The sequence below is a fragment of the Parasteatoda tepidariorum genome, chromosome 5, assembly GCF_982258835.1.
Source record: "Parasteatoda tepidariorum strain Cologne lab strain chromosome 5, Ptep-v5.0, whole genome shotgun sequence".
NCBI classification, from domain to species: Eukaryota; Metazoa; Arthropoda; class Arachnida; order Araneae; family Theridiidae; genus Parasteatoda; species Parasteatoda tepidariorum.
Genome location: NC_141759.1, coordinates 814,628 through 837,410, shown reverse-complemented (window position 1 = coordinate 837,410; position 22,783 = coordinate 814,628). Strand labels below are relative to the sequence as shown.

The following is a 22,783-nucleotide window of genomic DNA, read 5'->3' as shown; positions in this document are numbered from 1 at the left end:
CATTTGTTACTTTTTAAGTTTCAAAATTTATTTAGTTTTTACACATGGTATTAATATGTGTGACAAGCCATATATTTGATATTTTCATTATTTTAAATACATGATTTAAACATACACTTATGGATTCTACCCTTGTACGCTTACCGACCCCCGAAGTTTGTTATGGAATCTTCTATGGTTTGATTTGGAAATCATGCTCGCTTAAGTAAAACCCATTTCGAATGTGTTCTAGCGTAAAGTCTTAAAAATTCGAATACATTATTTTAGACAATAGTAAGATATTGAAATAAATTATTTATTTATTACAAATGCCCCGAAGATAGGCTATGACGCAATTAGTTCTCTGGCCTTCCAATATATCTTAACATTACGAAGATATAGAAATAAAAAACTTTTGAAGTGAAATAAATGCCTTGCAATAGAAAAACTTGAAAAAACAAATCAATAATTATACTTTTAAAACAGAATTACTATGAAAAATTCCCAATTTTTTTAAAACACACTAATAAATTTCAGAGTTATCACTCTAAAGCTATTATTATTATTATGAATAAAATTGTTATTATTGAACCAAAATATGTATAATTAAAACATAATATAGAAAACTTACCCTGTTGATATAAATTATTCTTTTCCAAACTTTCAATTCTTAACAAATTTATAGTTAATTTGTTTCAACTTTTTATTGTCCACGACAAAAAATAATAGTCATTCAAAAATTTGTAAACAAGCACGTTTGCTCTTTCTTGCTTATGACTGATCATACTCTTGTTATTTCACTTTTATTGTTGCCAACGAGAAAGAGATAATCAATGTCACCGTTTAAGAGAAATGTATGTGAATATATTGCTTAAAAGCAAACGGAAATTAGCTTTAAACTATATAATGCGCTTTTAACAAAATTTTTACATTGAAACTTAGCATCAAAATGGATAGCTTATGTAGTTTAGTTTGGTAGCACTCCTGACAGCTAATCGAATGATTTGTTTCCATGTAATCATTAGTTTTATCCGTGCATTATGGACTCAGTCTAATGTTCTGTAACATTTAAAACTCCTTTCAGCTACGAAAATAGCATAATATTCCTGACAAACGTTACAACAGCCTTAAAGTTAAAAACGGTTCTTAAAACATTTTTATAATTCATATAAAAGCAATCTTACATTGAAATGGAGATCAGGATTGGATTCATCAAATTGTATAGCTCTATGATACATGGACTCGGCTTCTTTCGATCTGAAACAGAAAGTGAACAAGAACTGAATGGGAGTTCAACCATCTGATGATTGTGAGAAGGGATTATTGATTGGAGATAAAGAAGAGAAAATAATTTGCTTCTTTGGAAAATCAACAAAACAGATACACTATCCATAGGTACTCTCCTTTTTTTCGATCTTTTGTGAGAGATTATCTTATCATTTCATTTACAACCGCATTATTCAAATTTATAAATAGAAATGTGTTCATCTTGAAGAATTCATTAGCGAAATGAATTAAATCGTTTTATTTGCCGCTTTGAATATTCATTAGCTGAACCTAAATTGTAACCGATTTAGGCTTAGTATAATTAAGTGCGATGCAAATAACTTGTCTGACAAGGAGAAATGTCTAAATAAATACACTCTTCGTGAAATTAAAAAATTAATCCGAATATTATTCAGTATTTTCTTTTTAAATTACCAATCATTCAAAGATTTAAACCTGACTCTTTCGGATTGGATTGAAAATCCAAATTATATAACTATTTTAATAATTCAATTTATTTAATTTTTTTTATATTATTACATTTTACGAAAAATGAAAATAAGTAACTTTAAATAGTTACTAGTCAGCGCATAGTTCACGTTGGTGAGTATATTAAGTTATTTCGGGTGGGAAAAGTGCATAAAACCTCATAATCTATAGTCAACACAAATATTAAATATTTTCTTTCAACAAAAATGCTTCCACTATTTTCAAAAGTAATTAACAAGGAATTAAATATACGCGTCTTTTGTTTTATTTTTATTTTTGTTTAAATAGTTAAGTTTAAAAAACAAGTTAAAGTTAAACGAGTAGTATGATCCGCACATTGAACTTAAGACACACAACTCATATACAAATCGGATTTTACTGGAATTCTCTGAATGATTTTTATACATTGTATTGCAAAGAAAGGACAAAATGTTCAGAAGTCTGTATTTTTTGGAGTATAGCGATATTTATTCAAACAAACCCTTCTTGTAGATGTAGATAAGAAAAACTCTTAGTCATCGTAATTTGAATTTCTAAACATTTTAATTCAAACATTTTTATTTGAAAGATGCGTAACATGCTTTTAGCATATTCCAAAGTCTAATTTCAATGATCTCTGTTAGTTCGTTCAAAGCTTAAGTAAAAAGTTTATATGTATAAGTTTATGTTAATAAGGAACGGTGCCGTGATGGCTCAGGGGAGAGATCATTCGCCTTCCGACAAAGTGAACCGAGTCCAAATCCCAGCGATGGCTGGTCGATGCGAATCCTGGATCCGGCTTGCACCGACCACAGTACTAACGTAAAATATCCTCAGTGATAGACGGTCTTAGACTCCCCCTGCCGCTAGTCTAACCGTTAAAGATTTTTGTGATTTTCCTCTCCAAGTGACGCAAATCAAAAAGTCCACCACGATGGCAAATTTCTCCCAATGCTTGATCCAGGAGTTCCCTTGTCTTCTGGATAGGGTTGAAAATTACAAGGCTACGGAGTTGAGCATTAGTAATAGTGAAGCAAAGCATTGGGTCGGCTGTTCAACGAAGGTTATAGCATAAAATAAAATTACAATAAACGAAAACTAAAATATTCACTACTGTCAGAATTTCCACGTGTTCCAGAACCTGTAAAAAGAAAAAGTCAAGAACGTAGAGATCAATGTTAAAAGAGTAGCTGGATAACAATTTGAAATTGTTTTTGAAGTGAAACTTCTAATACGACTTCCAACAAGGTTGCGTTAAACGTTTAACGCTACCGTTATAATGGAAACTAGATTTCTCTTTACGTTCGTTGAGCGCACGAGGTAAGAGAAAAACATTGTAGGTAATATTGGCGTTAAAGAAAACAAAGCGATATTTTTTTTAAATTCACCAAGAATACCTTGCTGAAATTTAGAGTATTTAAAAATAAGCTAATTTCTTCTTATAATTTTTTTTGAAAATATATTTTATTATTAATATTCTTTAACTAAGCGAAAAAATTTTTAAATTAAACAAAGTATTGTATTTAAAATGTTAATAAGCATATTTTTTTATTAAATACAATTAATAAAAATACATTGATGCACATAGATACTCTGCTTTAGATACTTATTTTTCTATGTTTTTTTATTTTATTTTTGCCGGTTTTTATTTTATAAGTGAAACTTTTAATGCGACTTCCAACAAGGTTGCGTTAAACGTTTAACGTTACCATGGAAGGGGTATGAAAGCACTGTTGCGTTAAACGTTCAACACTCCTGGGGAGGGGGAATAGAAAGAGAAAGAGACAGAGCGAGAGTGAATGCGTGGCACTCGAACGCATGCGCGTAGAAAATGATAATTAAAAGATGAGATCAATTGTAAATTGTAAACAATGCTAATAAAGTTTGTCATAAAGAAACAATATGATTTCACTAAAAATCAATTTCTACCCCTTCCTATTTTCATTTCCACATTACGAAGTTTCACTTCTTCCGCGCGGAGGGACTCCACGCGCTATTTTTTTATTTTTCTTATAACCTTTTAATGTATGACACGTGCCTCACTCGTTCCCTGTCTGAAAACAACGTCTAATAAGTAAATTATGAAAAACTACTCTCGGGATGGCATCGTACGTGTCGAATTTTTAAAAAAATGTAAGCCTATTTTTTGGAAAAGACAAAGAAGACTTATAAATGAATGAAATTCATAAATGAAGTTCACGTTCTATGTCACGTGAACCCTATAGAATTGACAACTGAAATCCGCATTATTCTCCTTAATACCTCGGTTGTAGAGAGTGCTTGAATTTAAAATCATTTATCGTCTTTTCTTATTTTTAAAACTGGAAATCTCGCAAAAGGAATTTATCATCCTTGGAGTAAAATTACAAGTTTCAACCACTTCCTAACCGCATGAACCAAGTTTTTCACCACATATTCAATAAAAAAGCATTTATCATCTCTCCAAATTTCGATAACTTTTAAGAAAGTTACATAGTTTGAAATTAAATTGGAAACCAGTGTTGGATGACTATTTCCTGGCTCATTTGAGGCAGATCTAAAATTACTATTTATTGCTAAATAGAAATTATTGCCACTCAAAAATTAAACTTTTTACTGACATGAACAATCTCATTTTCAAAAAATTAAAAATAACACACTATTTTTTTAAAAAAAAACTGAGTATTTTCAAGAGAAGAAATTTTTTTTATTTTTGTCACACCTAAAGCGAGAAACATAGGACGCATTAGTATCGTAGTTAACTTGTAACACCACCGAAAATTCCCACACATGTCTTTTAAAAGTGACTCGCCCAACATTCTCTCTTTTTTTTTGTTGTCCTAGGTTTTTCAGAAATGAAATTATTCTCTCCCATATAGTTTGCTTAAAAAACAAAATGTTTAAAATTTTTATTCCACTTCAAATATTTACTTTTGTTTTCTCACAAATGAGTGGAATGAAGCATTTCCAGTTTCTATCAAAATACTATGTTCGCTTTTATAAAAATAAAGAGCTGACTTAAGAGGGCATGACATTATTTAGGGAATTTCTCCCACTTGAGACAAAGGCTGATTCATTTCAGAAGGGTATTTTTTTCTAAGGAGACTCGTTTAGTATTCTTGTTTCTAGAAATGGTGATTTCATATTTTGCGGAACAAAGAAGTTAAGCTTCAAAATAAATTTCAAAATGCAATTTTTTTCGCTAAATATAACAGTGTTTAAAAAATTAATTTAATACTTTTTTATTTTCTTACGCTAGATCTAAAATAGATCCATAAAAAACAGTGTGTGGAATATGGTTTATGAGTGACATGGTTTTGTAACAATAAAATAACAACATGAGTTTCTCCTATTATTTCAAACAATAATAATTGCTGTTTATTATTAATAGTAATAGGGTTAATCGAGATAATTGAAGACTAGAAATCAAAAACGACTTAAACACCAAGAAATCAATTTGCTTTGTTTTTTTTGCGTAAAAATGTCCTAAATACCAAGCTAAACAAAGTGGGATTGTAACTTGTGCCATTGCAAGGAAAAAGGAATGGGAAGCATGAAGTATCAGAGACAGTGTGCCTTTTCATTATGGTTCCAAATGAGAGAAGAGAGCATATTCGCGTGTGTTTCATTTAACAGATTTTTTTGCTCTGACACCTAGAGAACTACGTAATGTGCAATAGCAAAAGAAGGAGCGAAATATTGTGTTCAAAGGGAAGAGGGGAAAAACCATAATGCATGCGGAACAAAGTTTTCCGAAAATGACGGAAGTTGATTGAAGCTCATATTAACTCCTTACTCGAAGAAGTCATTATTCAAGGAAGGAGTGCCTGAACTCTGATTTAAATTATTCACGATATGTTCAAGAAAGATCAACTCTGACAGCTCAGCTACATATACCTACTACAAGTTTATTTTTGAAAGGGATTTCAAAAAACTTACATTTGCGCATCCTTGATCTGATACTTACAATACTTCTGCAGAAACTACCAGCCCTAGAGAAAAGCAAAAGGCAACCATTCAGCTAGATTTGCATGTTCTCAAAAGTGAAAAGCACAAAATGACTCTCACATATGCCTGAAAGTGGTTTGACCATGTTTTGTATGGATGGATGGATCTGCACGTTTTATTTTTTCCTACTTTAACTTATTCAAGTAAGTTTTACTCCAGCTGCATCCACGACACTCTATGAATATGTAGAATGAAATCATGTTGCAAGATGAGGAGAAAAGCTTCATGCTTTTGGATCACTGGCTACTAAAGTTTCAGATATTCGATGGGTTGTAGTGATTTGGGCAGACAACTGCTGAAAAACTAAAAATTGGATGGTGCTATTTGTGATTTTGTATATACACAGTCCAGTCACATTAATGTGACCACCACCTACTTTCGACGTCAACGTGAAATAATCAATCACAGAGTGCATGTGGCAGCACATTACAGTGTAGTGTATAGATTGGATGTCCTAGGGCATCGAAAAGCATTTCAGTCGTTGGCGCAATGCAGAAACGTAGCGATTTATCCGACGTCCAAAAGGACATGATTATTAGCTTTCGGACCAAGGGTGGAAGCATTTCGGAAACGACTGATTTTGTGAACTGTTCGCGTGCCGCCGTGGTAAAAGTATACCGTGCATGGCAAAATAGCACTATACAAAACAAGCGGCGTGGCACATGTGGTGCACCACGGGCCAAAGATGGCAGAGGCGAACGAAGGCTACGGAGATGCGTTCAGACGAATAGATGTGCAACTGTTGAGCAACTGACCGCCCAAATGAACCAAGGGGCTACCAAGAGTGTATCCTCTACAACTGTTCAGCAAACGTTGCTGCGCATGGGCCTCCGCAGCAGACGCCTGGTTAATGCACCCATGCTGACTGCTGTTCATCGGTGACAAAGGCTGGAATTTGCACGCTAGTACCGCAACGGGACGTCCACAGAGTGATAACAGGTGGCTTTTTCCGATTAATCACATTTTAGCTCCATGGGACAGATGGACGTTGGCGTATACGGCGTGAAACGTCTGAAAGCAAACACCCTGCAACAATTGCCGGAAGGCTGCAGGCTGGAAGAGGGAGCGTTATGGTTTGGGGAATCTTTTCCTGGCATTCATTGGGTGCACTCATCATTATGGAAGGCACTATGGATCAGTACAAATACGTATCTGTCCTTGCGGACCACGTCCACCCCTACATGCAAATAATTTTTCCTCAGAATGATGGCATCTACCACCAGGACAATGCGAGGTGTCATACAGCTCGCAGTGTATGTGCGTGGTTCGAAGAACACCAGGATGAATTTACCGCACTCCCCTGGCCAGCAAACTCACCGGATTTAAACCCAATCGAGAATCTGTGGAACCACCTCGATCGGGTTGCTCGCGCCATGGATCCTCAACCGCGTAATCTAGCGCAGCTGGCCACGGCACTGGAGTCGGCATGGCTCAACATCCCATAACACTTTCAGAAACCTAACTGACTCTCTTCCTGCACGTCTCGTAGTGGTTAGCTCTGCCAAAGATGGTTATTCTGGATTTTGACAGGTGGTCACATTAATGTAACTGGACTGTATATATATATATATATATATATATATATATATATATATATATATATATATATATAGGGGGGGGCACAGTTTCATGCTCTCTGACAGTAGTTTTAGTCTCATAGAGAAATGCCAGCGCAAAATGAAACTCCTTCAGATTTTGATGCTGCCACTCTCTCTTGATGTGAAGGTAGTGCACATGGGTAATGAAAACTTTTCTGACTTCGCAGCATTTGCCTACATGTTTTAAAAAAAGTCAAAGCTTCTCCAAAGTTTCTCAGGTAGGGTGACTAAACATGACGTTCTGATGATTGATATCAAAGAACCTTTCTTTGATCTTGTGCCATGTGATAAACATCTCAAGCAAAAGACAGTTTCCTTCATGTGTTCCTTCGAAATTTTTGCTTATACGAGTAACGTCCGTAAAAGGAATTGGTGAGGAAAAGAAGAAAAAATGCTGGTAATGTGCAATTTCCTCAAAAAACAAGAAGACAAGGACTCTTACCAAAACTTGTGAGGATGTGAATAATGTTTCAATACTTCTATTCAGGAATATATGCAAAACCTTGAAAGTAACTTTGTTTTTAAATCGTTGCTTTATTTTTTTTCCATATCTGAAATTTTTGCGTCAGTGAGACACTTTCAAGCATGTTGTTAAGTGATAAAAAAAAAGTAATATGTAAAGTAAGTACATTTTTACGATAAAAATAACAAAAGTATGAAGACGGTATTTAAAAGCTAAGCGTAAGGAAGTTAGGTAAGAAGGTGTTGTTGGCTACGAACCTGAAGGAGTGAAATGGAGAACATTTTAAATACCAGATGCAAGTGTTTTTTACTTTTCGGGGTCTCTCGAAATATTTTCTTTTTGGAACTTTGCTCACTTTCATTTGTTGCCCCCAATTACGAGGCAGGCACTCTCTTGTCATTCATAACAATGATGTTTTTTTAAGGTAAAGTTTATTCTTGCCTGGTATTCCCTAAACATTGTGTATTTATACCCGGTAGTGTTATATTAATAACTATCGATTCTTAGAAATAACCAAACAAGCCCACTTATGTGACATTTGTTTTTCATACAGAAATGGATTCATTGAACATATTTTTTTTCAAGTCAGCGGCCATGTACTAATTTTTAAGGAAAAGGATACGCGTTCTTGAGCTATTTATGGTCATATCAAGACCTAAATTGTGACAAACTCTTCTATCCTAGACAACTGGGCAATTTTCTGCCTCAAATGGGAACTTTTTCAGAAGAAATACATCACAACGTTAGATTGTTTTAAAAATATTAATTATTATTTAATAAAATAAGGATCAAAAATATTTAATTTTAAATAGTATTAAACGCATCTCGAATTTATTTCTCATTTGTGACGAAAAACAAACGAAATGAAACTCACTTAAAATGACAGCATAGTATGGTTTCGTAAAGCATTTATCGTTTTCGTAATGATTTGATATGAAATCGCTAAATACTCACTCATACCAGCGAAACAGTAAAGATAAAAAACATTAAAACAAATGGTTTTAACCATTGATACCCCTACTACAAAGTCAGAAACGCTCCATTTCATCGTCGTTTAAGCATCGAAGTTAATAAGAATGCAGTTTTTTTAAGAAATCATTCATTATCATTAAGCGCTGTTTCGCGAAAATAACGCATAACAATGGGTGATGCGTGGAGCTTGTCAAAGTGTAAATTTAAAGGATATATTTCAAACCTGAACAAAAGTAATTATAATCATAAAGAAATGGGTCATTAATTTAGTTAATAAAGAGTCAAAGAGAATAAACAGCGGACAATTATTTAGAGTTTATGAAGAACAAATTAGATAAATAAAAGATAGCATTGGAAGAATTTTTTTTTCGCGATGACTTTTTCGTGTAGGCTATTACTGAGATCGGGAATTTTGGTTTTACAATAGCATGAGTATTTTATTTAATTTTATAACCACCGTTGTAGAGCCGACCTATTTTTGGGTTTACAGAACTAATGTTCAACTCCGCAGCCTTTTAATTTTGAACTAATCCAGAAGACAAGGAAACTCCTAGATCAGTACCTCCAGAGGTATGATTTGTTATTGGAAAATGGAAGACTTCGTTCCTCGGGAGATTTAACGTGCGTCATTCACCATTTACTGCACGGGGAGGTTTCAGCTGGTGGGGATCGAGCCCACGACGTCTTGGAGATGGGCCCAGCGCAATACCAACCAATGCTAATCCAGCCCTGTTGTTTTGTTTGTAAAGAAACAAACGATTACCTATGTAGGAAGAAAACTCAACTATATTTGACAACAAAAAATAAGTATGGAATGCAGGCTCAATAAGAAGAAGTGACCGAGAAGTAGTTTTACTTGTTAAAATGAAGTTTTGAAAATGCATAACGTTCAGCGAAACATTTTATTTCATTTAATTTATACATTACGATTTAATGCATATGCATTTCATTCATACTTGGAAATTATATTTAAAACAAATAATTCATAGAATTTCTATATGCACCGAAGAGCCATTACATTATGACCACCCTGCTAATAACATATAGGACCACCTTTAGCCCTCAAAACTGCTAACACCCGCCGTGGTATTGATTCCACAAGGTGCTGATAGGTAGTTTGAGGTATCTGGTACCAAGCGCTCACCAACTGATCCTGCAATTCCCTCACATTGTGAGGAGGTAGCATGGCAGCACAAATTTGGTTTTCCAAGTAGGACCACAAATGCCTTATTGGATTAAGGTCAGGTGAATTTTGGGGCAAAGACGTGACTTGAAAGTCACTGGAAGGTTCCTCGAACCAATCCATGACGATTCGACCCTTATGACATGGTGCATTATCCTGTTGGTAAACACCATCCTCCGCAGGAAAAACTGTTGTCATGAATGGGTGAACCTGGTCTGCAACTATGTTCAAGTAGCTTACAGACGTCAGGGACTGTTCTATGAGGATTATGGGTCCTAGTGTGCCCCATGAAAACATTGTTCCTGGGTGAGAAACCATGAAAACCTGGGCGAGCCCATTGTTATAGATAGAGGGTGGTCATATTGTAATGACTCTTCCGTGTATATACACAATTATAAATATCAGTGTTTTTAGTCACAACAGTTTTAAGTTCTTTAATCCAAATTAACTCGTAAAATGTACAAAAATAGGCACGATCTTTCTTAATAAAATCTCCCTTCTGCGTTAAAAATGAGGCATCACAAGAACTAAATTTTACGATATACGATAACTAAATTTCACGACTATACAACCTGCGTGACTAATTGACATTTTTAAAACAAAAATATGGAATAGTTGGTTTATATTAATTTTTACCCTATTAATTTTTCCTCTATTAAACTTTCATTTTTGCCCTACTTACCACTCGGATTGTTTCAAATTTTTGTTGCTTTTTTTAAAAAAAAAGTACGAAGAAGAGTTTCGAATCAGAAATTTTTAATCATGCACGTTTAAAGTACGTATGACTGCTCATTTGCTCGATATTTCAGTTCTTTTTTATCAACCTAAAAAAGCATCCCCTAGCAATATACGTGTTTTAAATTATGCAAATAACAGTTCTAATTTTAAATATGGTTTTTGGAACTCTTAAATTAATTCTTATAAGAGAACTAATTAATTATTTTATTTAAATTTTAATTGATTATTTAATTAAATTAATTAATTATTTTTATTTCTAAAACTTTCAGTATAAGTGCTATTATTTATGTCTGGTGATATACTATTCCTCTCATTTGCTGTTTTCGACCTGAACTTAAATGTGAGTTGATGATATCGTTAGTTAACTATAAATTAGAAACTGTTCATGCGTTAATTTATTGACTCAATGTAGTATGATGATTGACTTTACTTGTTCATCTTTAGAAGAACGTCTCCTCTGTTGAGGTAAGCATTCGTAAAATCAGATCTCAGAGTGATGGCCTCTCTATACAGCTGAAACATATAAAAAAAGCTTTTATTCATTTAATCATGTTTTTTCAAAGTAAATTAAAAAAATTGTTAGCACAAAAATGTTAAATAAGATAAAGAATTCATCTAAATAATTCCATAAGGAAATAAAACTCATACAGAAATTATGCTACATATAAACACAAAATGGGTTTTGAAATGTCCAGTGAAATACTGACAGATATTTTGGAAGGTTTGGAATTTAGTCACAAAAGTTGCTAACATAATGGTGCTTGTACACAGTTCTACCAATTAATACAAATCCCACAGACTGTATTCTAAGCTACGATATTCCAACGCCAGAAGCACACGTTGCTCAATAAAATTGCAAACATACAGTACACAACCTCCCTTCAAGTTTCAACGCTAGAATCAACCGCTCAGATCATCGGTGGCATGCAATGCCCATTTGCTAGAAGCGTTTGTAACTAAAATCCAAAATTTCAATATAAAAATTTTACAACTTTTACACTAAACATGCTGTAAATTTCACTCCTCTGTCACCATTTGTCCCCGAGAGTTTTAATTTTGAAATCATTCTGTTCTCTACTGTATTAAATACATCAATAATAACTTTATTTATTACCGTAAGCATGGCAGTAGTGAAGACAAATGAAAAAAACTTGTTTTCAACATAATTCTTCTTTCAATAATTGTTTAATAAATAAAAATACTTTATCCTTATTAATAATCATTCGCGTTTCCGATAAAAGTTTTGTGCATTTCAAAAGCCATCTAATCCTCCATAAATAATGTGAAAAGCATTTAAATAAACTTCATGTTTTTGGATCTTAGCGACAATGCAAATGAACGTAAAAATTGATATTATTTTTAAATCAAATATATTTAAGAAAATTGTTGTGCCTGCTACGCATTCTTTTAATGGCGCGTGCCACAATCAGAAGAATATTCAGATGCGATTAATACGCTTTCATACCCATTACAATTTTGGTTTTATTTGTTTTATTTTAAGTTCGAGTTATGGGACCACATTTTAACTTTGACATCCTAAACCTGGGTGGTACTAAATATATAAAACTTAAGTATTTGTATAATTAGTATTAGTATTAGTAGCATTAGTATAAGTATTTGCATTATTAGTATTACTATTATTAGAGTATTAGCATTAGTAGTTTTAGTATTATCAGTATTAATATTATTATTATTAGTATTATTAGTATTAGTATTGATATTATTAGTATTAGTATTAAGTTATTTGTATTAGTATTAAATTTATTAGTATTAGTATTAAGGGAATGTCAATTTGAGCTTTGAAAATGCATGCGGAGCGATAAGTTTAATAATAACAAATTCCAATCAGTTCAGAGTTATTACTTCATTCAAAGAGCGCTTGGTAACAAATATTAACTTATGCTAAAATTAATTGAAATCATCTTTCAAACTTTCTGAATTTTAATTTACATGAGAAGAATAAGGATATATTCATAATTCACCACATGATTTAAACACGCGGTAGATTTGAACTCAACAAAGAAAGTATATCAACTAGATAAAATTTAAGATTCTCTAAAGAAATGAGGTAGGTAGGTACTTTATTTACGTCGCACTAGAGCTGCACAATGGGCTATTGACTACGTTCTGGGAAACATCCCTGAGGGTGATCCGAGAACATGCTCTTGCAATTTTTGTCCTCTGCAGAGAGGATGGCACCTCTGCTATGGTATCCCGACGATCTGCACGCCAAGTCGAGCACTTTACGTTAGAACAGTTTAACGAGGACCGATGACACGCACCCTCGGTCCCTACGTAGGCTGATGAAAGTGTTCACCCACCCACTTACTGACCGCAGCCAGTGATGCTTAACCTCCGTGTCCTACTGGGAATCGTGTCTTTGTGATCAGTCCACTGCGGGAAATCCAAAAGAAATGACTCTCTAAATAATAAAATATGGTTGATAAAGTAACGAAATACCAAACATTGAGAAAAAGTACAAATTCATTACAGACATTTTTATTATCATATTGGACAAATGGTGTAGATTAATTTGGAATTATTATGACCATCGAATTAAATCAAATTTACATATCAAATTAAATATATCATCAATTTACATATCAAATCAAATTTACATATCTAATTAAATAATTATTTATCAAATTAAAATGAATGATTCATTCTGATGTAATACAAGCATAGCTGCTTATGTCATTAGCTCAGCATGGTTAGCATGTTGTTATAAATGGTTTTAAAAAATAGTACAGATTTGTATTTATGGATTTTTAGCTATTCAAATTTTTAACGGCTTTAAAACCGTAAACTTTACGGTTAATTGGATGGACAGATTGATGCCGTTTATTTTAGCATAATTTGAGAATGAAAATTCTTGATAAGAAGTCTTACCGCATCAGCTTCTTCCAGTCTACTCTCGTTCTGCGAGATGAGAGATGCGAGATGGAGGAATACCTGCAAATGACTGGGCGTGACATACAATTCCTTCTTTTCAGCCACCGGAAACAATGTCTTCGCCTGTAACAACAATTTTATATACTTTTGAGTCATTTGAATTAAAATAACTGTAATCTTTATCTTTCCTTTATGCACTGAACAATGAAATTAAAAGGAAATTAACAATTTGTCCCCTTCTTGTTGGAAAAAAAATCTGCAATTCTGAAACATTTCTCTTTCTGCAAAATGACAATTTTGCAACTGATTAAAGCAATTTGTTAAAATGCTCATAAGCATTAAACTGTTTATGCAAGAATGTTTATCCATTAACTGAGTATCATGCTGAAAGTGTTCATGTAGGGTGCTTCACTCATAGTTTATAACGATTGACGTAACCTTTTCTTTTCTTCAATATTTTGAACCACCTTCCTTTACCCTTTCGTTTAACTATATTGTATAAAGATAGGCTAACAGTCAGTTAAAAAACAATGCGCATGTTATAGATCATATTTCGGATTTTATTTCTTAAACTTTTAACTATGTGTTTGAATGAAATTTGTGAGCGTAGCTATAATATTGATTACATGGATACTTATTTCGATTAGAAAATCAACACAAGCAATATAAAACTTTACTCTGCTGATTTTGAATGTTTTTATTTTATATTAACCACTCCATGGATTGTCACTCTTTTTTAAAACCAACCCCTCTTTTGCCACAAATCTCTCCAATTTTCTGAATGCTTCCCTCCCCTCCAAGCATAACATCATTTGTGGACTACCCCCATACTTAAGTAAAATTCCTGCAATGACCTGATTGCAACTTTTGATTTCCAATACCTTCCTTTACGAAGACTTAAAATCAATTCTTATAATCGAACACATCTCAGAGTTAGTTGTTATAGGTTTTTTTGAATGTGCTATGAAATAAACACAAATCGATCCACGCTTTTTCAAATAGTATTGCCTTATTGTCAATAGCAAATCTCGCAATTATTGATATATTTTATTTTATAACCATCGCTGAATAGCCAACCCAATTTTTGGGTTTTCGACTACCAATGTTCAACTCCGTAGCCTCGTAATTTTGAATCTAATCCAGAAGGCAAGGGATCAAGTATTCGGAGAAATTTGCCTTCGTGGAGGACTTTTTGATGGAACTAACCCACATTTGCGTTGCATGAGAAGGACGACCACGAAAATTGAAAACGTGTTAAAAAATGTGTTACAGAAAGAGGCTTTTAAAGATTTATTACTGCAGGTTTTTCAAAGAGGACAAAAATGATTTGAAATAAACTGATGTTATTTTGAGGTTTGAATAGCTTGATGCAATATATTAACCTAACATTTCAAACAGACCTTGTTGCAAAGAAAGTTTCAAAACTCAGAAAGATAATGCAGGGTATATTGCAACTTTAACAGCATTCATTTTATTAATCATGGGGAGATTTAACTTTCTTCACCTGCTGCATTGAAACTAACTAGAAATAAGCGCTTTGATATTGTAAAAAAAATTATCTGAATATTTTATTTTGAATATGTAATGATTTTTTTTTAAACTTTCAAAAGGAATAAAGGGAAAGTTGTAAGTGCGCCAAGTGAAAGCAGGAGCCCCATTCATGGGATAAGCAAACATTTATATTGTATTTCGTAATAGATATTTGTGATAATAATACTAGAAAAATTTACCTATGAATGAATACACCCTTTCGATATTTTGGCAAATCTTATGTGGATTTGCAGAAATTAAGATTGCACCTTTTTCTTAAAATATATTATATAATATATAACCGCCGTTAAACAGCAGACCCGATATTGGGTTTACGACTATAAATGCTCAGATCCGTAGCCTTGTAATCTTGAACCTAATACAGAAGACGAGGGAGCTCCTGGATCAAGTATTGGTAGAAATTTTCCTTCGTGGACTTTTTGATGGAACTAACTCGAATTTGCGTTACATGGAGAGAAAAACCACTGAAATTTTCCTAAAAATGATTGCATCTTAGCCTATGAAATCCAATCATCTGAACAAAGGTTATTCAAAGTGATGCCTTTCTTTCGCACTACACCTGACATTCATGACACATGACATGACAACAATTAGCTCACTGTGATTCGATTTTTTTATCCATATCCTTCTGGGTGCTCTTTTATTGGATGAATAAAATTTGTAAATATTATTTATTGTGTTGAAATTTGTAGTCGAATAAAATGCTAAAAAAATATTTTACCTGACGATAGATGTCCTCTGCTTCACCGTATCGACGAAGAAGTGTTAAAATACGACCAGCATTTAGATAACTTCTTGTATCAGATGATTCAATGCTACAAAAAAGATTCATAAAAGCGAAATACTAAAATTATTCGTATTTATAATATTCCTAATTCTTAGAGATCATGTACCTAACAGATTCATATACAAATTAAAATACTTCATAAAATGCACGAATTTCATATACTTTTATGATTCAAGTTGTGTTTGAAAGAGGGATGATTCATTTTGATGAACGAAATCGTTAAATCTTGAAGCATATAAATTGAAAACTTAAAAGGTGCAATGATGAACAGCTGGTAGAAATTCACCAGAAAAGAAGTCCCCAGACGGCCAATACACACCAATACAAGCCAATATCACGGAAATACAAGTAGAAGTTGCGAGGTAAGAGAGTACCGAAACAGGATATGGTATGATGAACTATAAGCTTTGTGAAGAGTTTGAGGGAGATCAAATGAAGGTACCATGACAGATATGCGAGTTAAAAAACGTGTGTCAGCAAGCGATGCAACAGTTAGCAAACGGGATCCGTGGATGATCCTGAGTTTTTAGCGACAACTGGAAATGGACATTGCAAAAATGTCAAAATGTACGTGCTGTTGGCATTTTTGTATTATTTATAAATAATTATATAGCTATATATTTATATGACTTTTATTTGGTTTAATGGCTACTTTGCACTTATTTGTCAGTTATAGTGTCATATGGTCTTTTCACAACCAATAAACACCACTCCAATTACTCGCATCGGGAGATTAAAAAATATATATGTATAGAAATATTACGAGGGCACTCCAAAGAAGCACCAAACCTGTTTGTTGCATTTGGTTAAGCGTTTGTCAATTTTTCAAACATAATCCTTAAATGAGTCAAACCATTGTTTTAGACATTGTGACAGTTTCATGTGCTTATATCAGCCCAGTTCATAGTCTGGTCCTCGAGAAAGTTCACATCTACAAAGAATTTTATCAAATTAAGGTACATAGGATAATCACTTATATTCTGAGTCCAGACTATAAGGTGTGTATGATAATGCTCTACATTTACAGCTATAGGATATGGATGGCTTGACTAGCAATGTGTGGGTTGATATATGCTTCTTTTCTTCGGTATTTAAGCGACTGTAGGAATTTTATCGTTTTGCCAGTGTTTTCCAGTAAATGTAGTTTTTCCAGTTATTGTTTAAAGTCGGTCTATTCAAACGTTAGACAACTCTGCTCAGAGATTATGGGGGATAGAAATGGGGTGTATCGATGCTTTCTCAAAAGCATGACGGAGATCCTAAAAACTGTCACAGCATCTAAAAAAAGACGCTGCATGGCGTTTATATGAAAAAGTAAAAAAATATTTCAGCATTTAAAATATTATAATTATTATTAAAATTAAAGAATTTTTGTATTATTTTCCCCTAAATGCAGGAGAATTTAGGGATTGTCTTCTCATTTAAGAATGATTGCAATTTCTCCATAATTCATGTATAAACTCACTTCATGGCAGTTCTGTAATGCTGTAGTGCTTCTTCGTACCGATTCATAGATTCATACACTTGACCCATGTTGTTGTAGAGCTTACCATTCCGTTGGTTTACTGCTAAAGCTGATTTGTACAAACTATATTCAGATTGCCTAAGAAAATAAACCAAAAACAATATTTACTTTTTTGTTAAACTTATATGCGCGCTAAATGCATAGCGATTCAAAGTGTTTTTTAACCAACACTTTTAATAAAAAAAACCTTATAGTGAAGTAACTAAAACTAATTTTTTGATTAGTTTTCATGATAATTAAAAAGATAATGAACATTTGACTAATAAACATTTTTGTGGATTCAATTTCTTTTCACAGCCGACTAGACTGTTTAGGGGTCAGGGAACTGGCCTTGGATCAAAAAAGTTCTGGGTTCGAATCCCGGGCAAGTCATGGATGTTCTTTCATTCTCTGTGCTATCCGTTCTTACTGTGGGCGCAAGGTTGGGCCACCTAATAGGGTGACACTGAGAGAGTGGCCATCAAATCTGCCCTTTAGATGCCTGTATTGACGAACGGTCATTTACCCAGGTGGTCATTGGAAAAAACATTTTTTTTGGACTCTACTTTTGTAAAATTGAAATGGTGGGTAAAATGTGAAGCTGTTTCCTCACTTATTCACAGTCTGATCACCAATATTTTATTTATTTACTTCGATGGCTTTTCTTGGACTAACGTTTTCACCTATAAAATATTCAGTCAAAGCCATTTATAAAGATAAAGCTGATTTTACCATATCCTGAATATAAAAAGGAAATTTTTAATTAATCATTGGTTTCATGTTAAAAGACTTATACAAAATTCTGTTTTATGACTCGAACCGAAAGAGGTATATTTTTCGAGGTATAACAAAATATGTTCCTACAACTTGTTTACATTATGATATTTTGAATCTTTTTTCAGCAATTGAAACTTCATGACCTACTTCAGCAATTGAAACTCACTTTTTCTATAGCTTAAATTTCAAATTAGTTATTGAGGTGGAACAGAATTTGCAATGAAAAGTCGTGATCGTCACGATCATTTTAACATACCTCCCAAAGTCAAAATTCTTGATGGTGCTGTTAAAAAATACTGATGTTTAATGTCGATTCCTACATTGGGATGATGGTTATTCACGATCGTTCCAACATTTTATTGCCAAGATACTATGATGGAAATTCGTGATGGTTCATCATGGTACAAGAATATATTTCTTGTTGGTTCAGCAGGAATATACCATCAAAACAATTTACGGTTTTTTTTACGTTGGACCATCATAAATCTGTCCAAATTCCTGCATTGGAGTGATGGTTACTTATGTTGGTTACCATTAAAAATTATAATGGTTTTTATGACAGAATTGTTGATGGTTACCGTCAAAAATATGTGTGTCCATCAATAGAAAATCATCAAAAATTTTGACTAGGGTTAAATCTGTGTCAAAAATATATTTACCCAAAAATGATTCGTGTCACCCACTGTAATGAGTATTTTATGTTTATTATTATAACCGTCGTTGAACAGCCAACCCAATATTTGGGTTACTAATGTTCAACGCCGTAGCCTTGTCATTTTGAACCCAATCCAGGAGACAAGAGAACTCCTTGGGGGAAATTTTGTCTTAATTGGGAGAAATTTTGCCTCCGTGAAGAACTTTTTGATGGAACTTAGCCGCATTTGCGTTACATGGAGGGGAAAACCACGAAAACATTCCATGGTTATCATGACGGCAAGGGGACTCTAACCCACGATCCGTCTACCAATGAGGATATTTTACGTCAGCACTGGCATTAGCCATTGCTGGGATTCGAACCCGGTTCGAAGCATTGGAAGGCGAACGCTCTAATCCCCTGAGCCACCATGGCTCACCATAATGAGTGTAAAAAAATGGCCACTCCAAAATATTTCATCCTATCTTCTAATTAAAGTGAAAGAGTGGTTAGAAAAAAAGACAGGAATTTTCAGCCCATTTAGGCCATTATCATATCACATCTATGCAGAACGTCCTTTTCTAAAAGAACTATTTTTTCTTCTATTTTCCCCTAACTCTGTGAAAGCCGAGGAGGGGACAATAAACGTCGCCAGAGGAATTTCTCGTCGTAATTTCCAAGTAATTTCTCCAATCTCCTCAACAATTCTTTTACGTGATGGTGGTAGGCGTGGGAGAGCAATCATTTTCCTGAAAAGACATACAAGTCCAAAAGTGTTGTCTGCAGGGATGGGACATGACCATAACGAGCAGAAGTTATGAATTTAGCGAAGATTTCTGCTTAAGTGGGGGACATTCGTCCTTTGCCGTTCCATGCTCAGACGAGATAAATATTGTTTATGGTTTATATGTCACTGATTGCAAAACGGAGCAAGTTTATGGTGGGTGGACGAATATAAACCAAATATTCTAGAATGATTTATTCGGCAACATTTTTGTTTCATTAAAGAATCAGCACCCCTTGTTAAATGCAGCGTCATACAATGACAGTTTTTCCCTTTTAATTGAACACATACTTTTTTTATGATAAACACTTTATTTTTGAAATGTTTTAAACTCGTAATCATTTTGTTAAATAGTTTGAAGTGGAAAAAAATCCTTTCCGTAGACTCTAAATGACTCATTATATAATAATATTTATTTAATTACCTAATTTCATTCAAATAACTATTTAATTTATAAATATAGGGCAGAACGTTAAATTTATACATTTAAAGTGTTTTTTACAGTATTTTTGGGCATTTTTTCTAGTGATTTTTGTAGTGCTCTAAAGGGAATATTTTTATTTCTATGACAAGACGAAAATTTAGGAATTATAAATCAACATTAAATACTTAAAGTTTTTTTTAAAAAAGAAAATAATAATAAAGGCCTATCTCTGTGATTCTATCATTTTTTGGCGACATTCGGAAAAAGAGAACCTCGCTCTGATTGTAGACTATGATTCAGCTAAACGGGCCGAAATAGAGAGTGGGCACGATTTAAAAGTTTATTACACTCTTGAGCATTTAGTTATGGAGAATTTTCATCCCCTTTTATTCTTATGCCATTTTTTATCCACTTTTATTGCATCTATATATCAATCTGGGATCAAGGAGAGAGAGAGAGAGAGATTTAGTTTTTTACCTTCTCTATCTTTCTCTTCACAGTAATATCTGAGTTAGTTAAGTTATCACGAATCGATTCAATCCTTACTTGGCAGCTCAATTTGTCTTCCGAGAATTTACTTTATTCCCCAGTATTTATTTATTTATTTTTCGCTGATCAGGGAATAGTTGGAGATTAATGTTAGAATTCTTTAAGAGTGTATTGATTTCTCAATTTATTTATTTTTTAAAATTTATATAAATAAATAAGTAGTAAAAGTAAACAAAAATACAAATGAGTAAACTTAATGCTTGTAAATTTTAAAGTTTTCCAACTTTCCAATGAAAAACATGAAATATTTAATAATTTGTTTTGAAAAAAAATCAGGTTTGCAGTGTTACAAATATTTTTTTTTTTTGAACTTCAACATTTCATTCGAGTTTCTATTATTTTCCTTTATATATATATATTCCACTATATGTATCCACACTTCCTAATGATAGTTAATAACTATTGATTTTAAAAATGCTTGCAAAAAATGAAGCAAAAAAAAAAAAAAACTATGGCAATGTGAGATAGATATTTATTATTTAAGTATGAAAGGAAAAAAAGTGGTTTTCACTCTCTGACAAATCATCAAAACAGTATCTACAAAAGCAAACTAACATTAGAAATAAATTAATTTTGCATGAAGCCATAGGATGGTTCCTAGAAAAGGAGAAAGTTATTCAGTCTCATTTGGCAATTGAACTGGTTTTTGATGCATTGAATCACTTCAAGGCTTCAATATTAGAAAGTGATGAGCTGAGCACCAGAATTATTAAAGCAGACTAGAAAGTAGTTTATTTAAGACGATATATATTAAAAGGAACATCACTGACAGAACAATGCAAGCAACTTATAAGCAGCTGCTGCCATGATATCAGAAACAATAGTAACAAACCATAGAATAGCTTACATGCGTAAATGAGGTGTTCCGTGGAACCGTGGGAAGTTCACAAGGGTTCTAAGAGTTAAAATGTATAATTAGATGGATGACGCTCCACACCTGTCAATCTAACTGTTGAGCTGAAAACCTAATTTTTAAGACTTATATTGATAATACTTTACAATGAAAAAAGTTCCTTCTGCACATCTTTAAGATAAGTTTTGATCTTTAAGATTGTTTTTGATGAATGAGTTCGCAATGACTAATAAACTTTTATTCTTAAAATCTTGGGGTTTCGTCTGAAGTAGGTTGCTCACTTGGGGATTTTTAGACAAAAGTAAATGGTAACTGCTCCGTGTCACAAAATTCACCTAAAATTTTTTTGTGTATTAATTTCTCTCATTCGCATGAATGTTTATGTTTATGCTGAAAATAAAACAAAAAAACGGAAATCTGTTACAAAAACAATACTTTAAAAAATGAAAATCGTTCCATCGTTTTCTTGCATGGCAAGTGAAGTTTTAATAAAGACTTTTTTTGTACAACTCACAAAATAAAATGATAAAAACGACTTCAGTTGAAAGAAATTTATCCTTAAAAGAATGTGTGTAATGAGAAAGAGAATTAAAAAAAATATTGGTTTTTATAAAACAAATACTAAAATAAAATATTAAAAAAAAGAGAAGAAGGACGAAGCATCAGTCACAACACTTTTAGCCAAAGAAAACACTGCTGCATGTCCATCGGCAATTAAAGGACATGGACAACCATTTTTCTTTTTCACTGCTTCCCCCATCTCCCTCTCCTCCAGAAACAGTTCGCGTGCTTGTTGAAGGGGTGAACAGCTGCGGCGAAAGTGGGCGTCACACGCAGCCCCGGCAAAGGAAGAAGGGGTGAGAACGTAGAGAGGGCGCAAGTAAAAGTGACAGTATGCCTCTAAGAATCAATGGAGGGTACAGCAGATGGGAGGATTGTTCTAAGAGTAGTAACAGTCGCTTCGAAGGTGGATGTTTTAACAAACACTCTTTAACGTGTTCCGTAACAAGGGAATGGTTCGGACTGCTCTTTTTTTTTTCTTAATTCGAACCGGGGATATTAATTCATTCATAATTGTAGCATTCGAAACTACCATCCCAATTATCCAAATATTGAAAAGTCCCGCCTATACGAGACTAAACGGGAAAAGTTAATTGCATTTGTTTCTGTCTTTGAAGCCAAGATATCATACAATAGTACAAAGATTAAAGTGAATGTGAAAATGACCCTTTCATAATTCATGCAATGAATATGCAAGAGGTGCTCAAACAGTTTGACGCAGGAATGGAAATTTCAAAAGCATTTAAAATGTTGTCACGTGCATGCACAAAGAAAAAGAGCGAAAAGCAAGAAGTGGATGCAGGTGAATCGGTT

At 33.3% G+C, this 22,783-nt stretch overlaps 1 protein-coding gene across 3 annotated transcripts in view; it reads right to left on the bottom strand.

Moving 5' to 3' along the window:
- LOC107453289 (protein O-mannosyl-transferase TMTC3) overlaps positions 1-22,783 on the bottom strand; it is a 268,366-nt gene that overhangs the window by 12,002 nt on the left and 233,581 nt on the right. For all 3 annotated transcript variants that reach the window (XM_043049050.3, XM_016070054.4, XM_087163097.1), the window contains 5 exons: positions 17,350-17,487; positions 15,819-15,912; positions 13,544-13,669; positions 11,085-11,167; positions 1,164-1,236 (listed from right to left, as the gene is read on the bottom strand). In XM_043049050.3, coding sequence (XP_042904984.2) covers positions 1,164-1,236; positions 11,085-11,167; positions 13,544-13,669; positions 15,819-15,912; positions 17,350-17,487 — 514 coding nt within the window. The remainder of the gene's footprint in view (positions 1-1,163; positions 1,237-11,084; positions 11,168-13,543; positions 13,670-15,818; positions 15,913-17,349; positions 17,488-22,783) is intronic.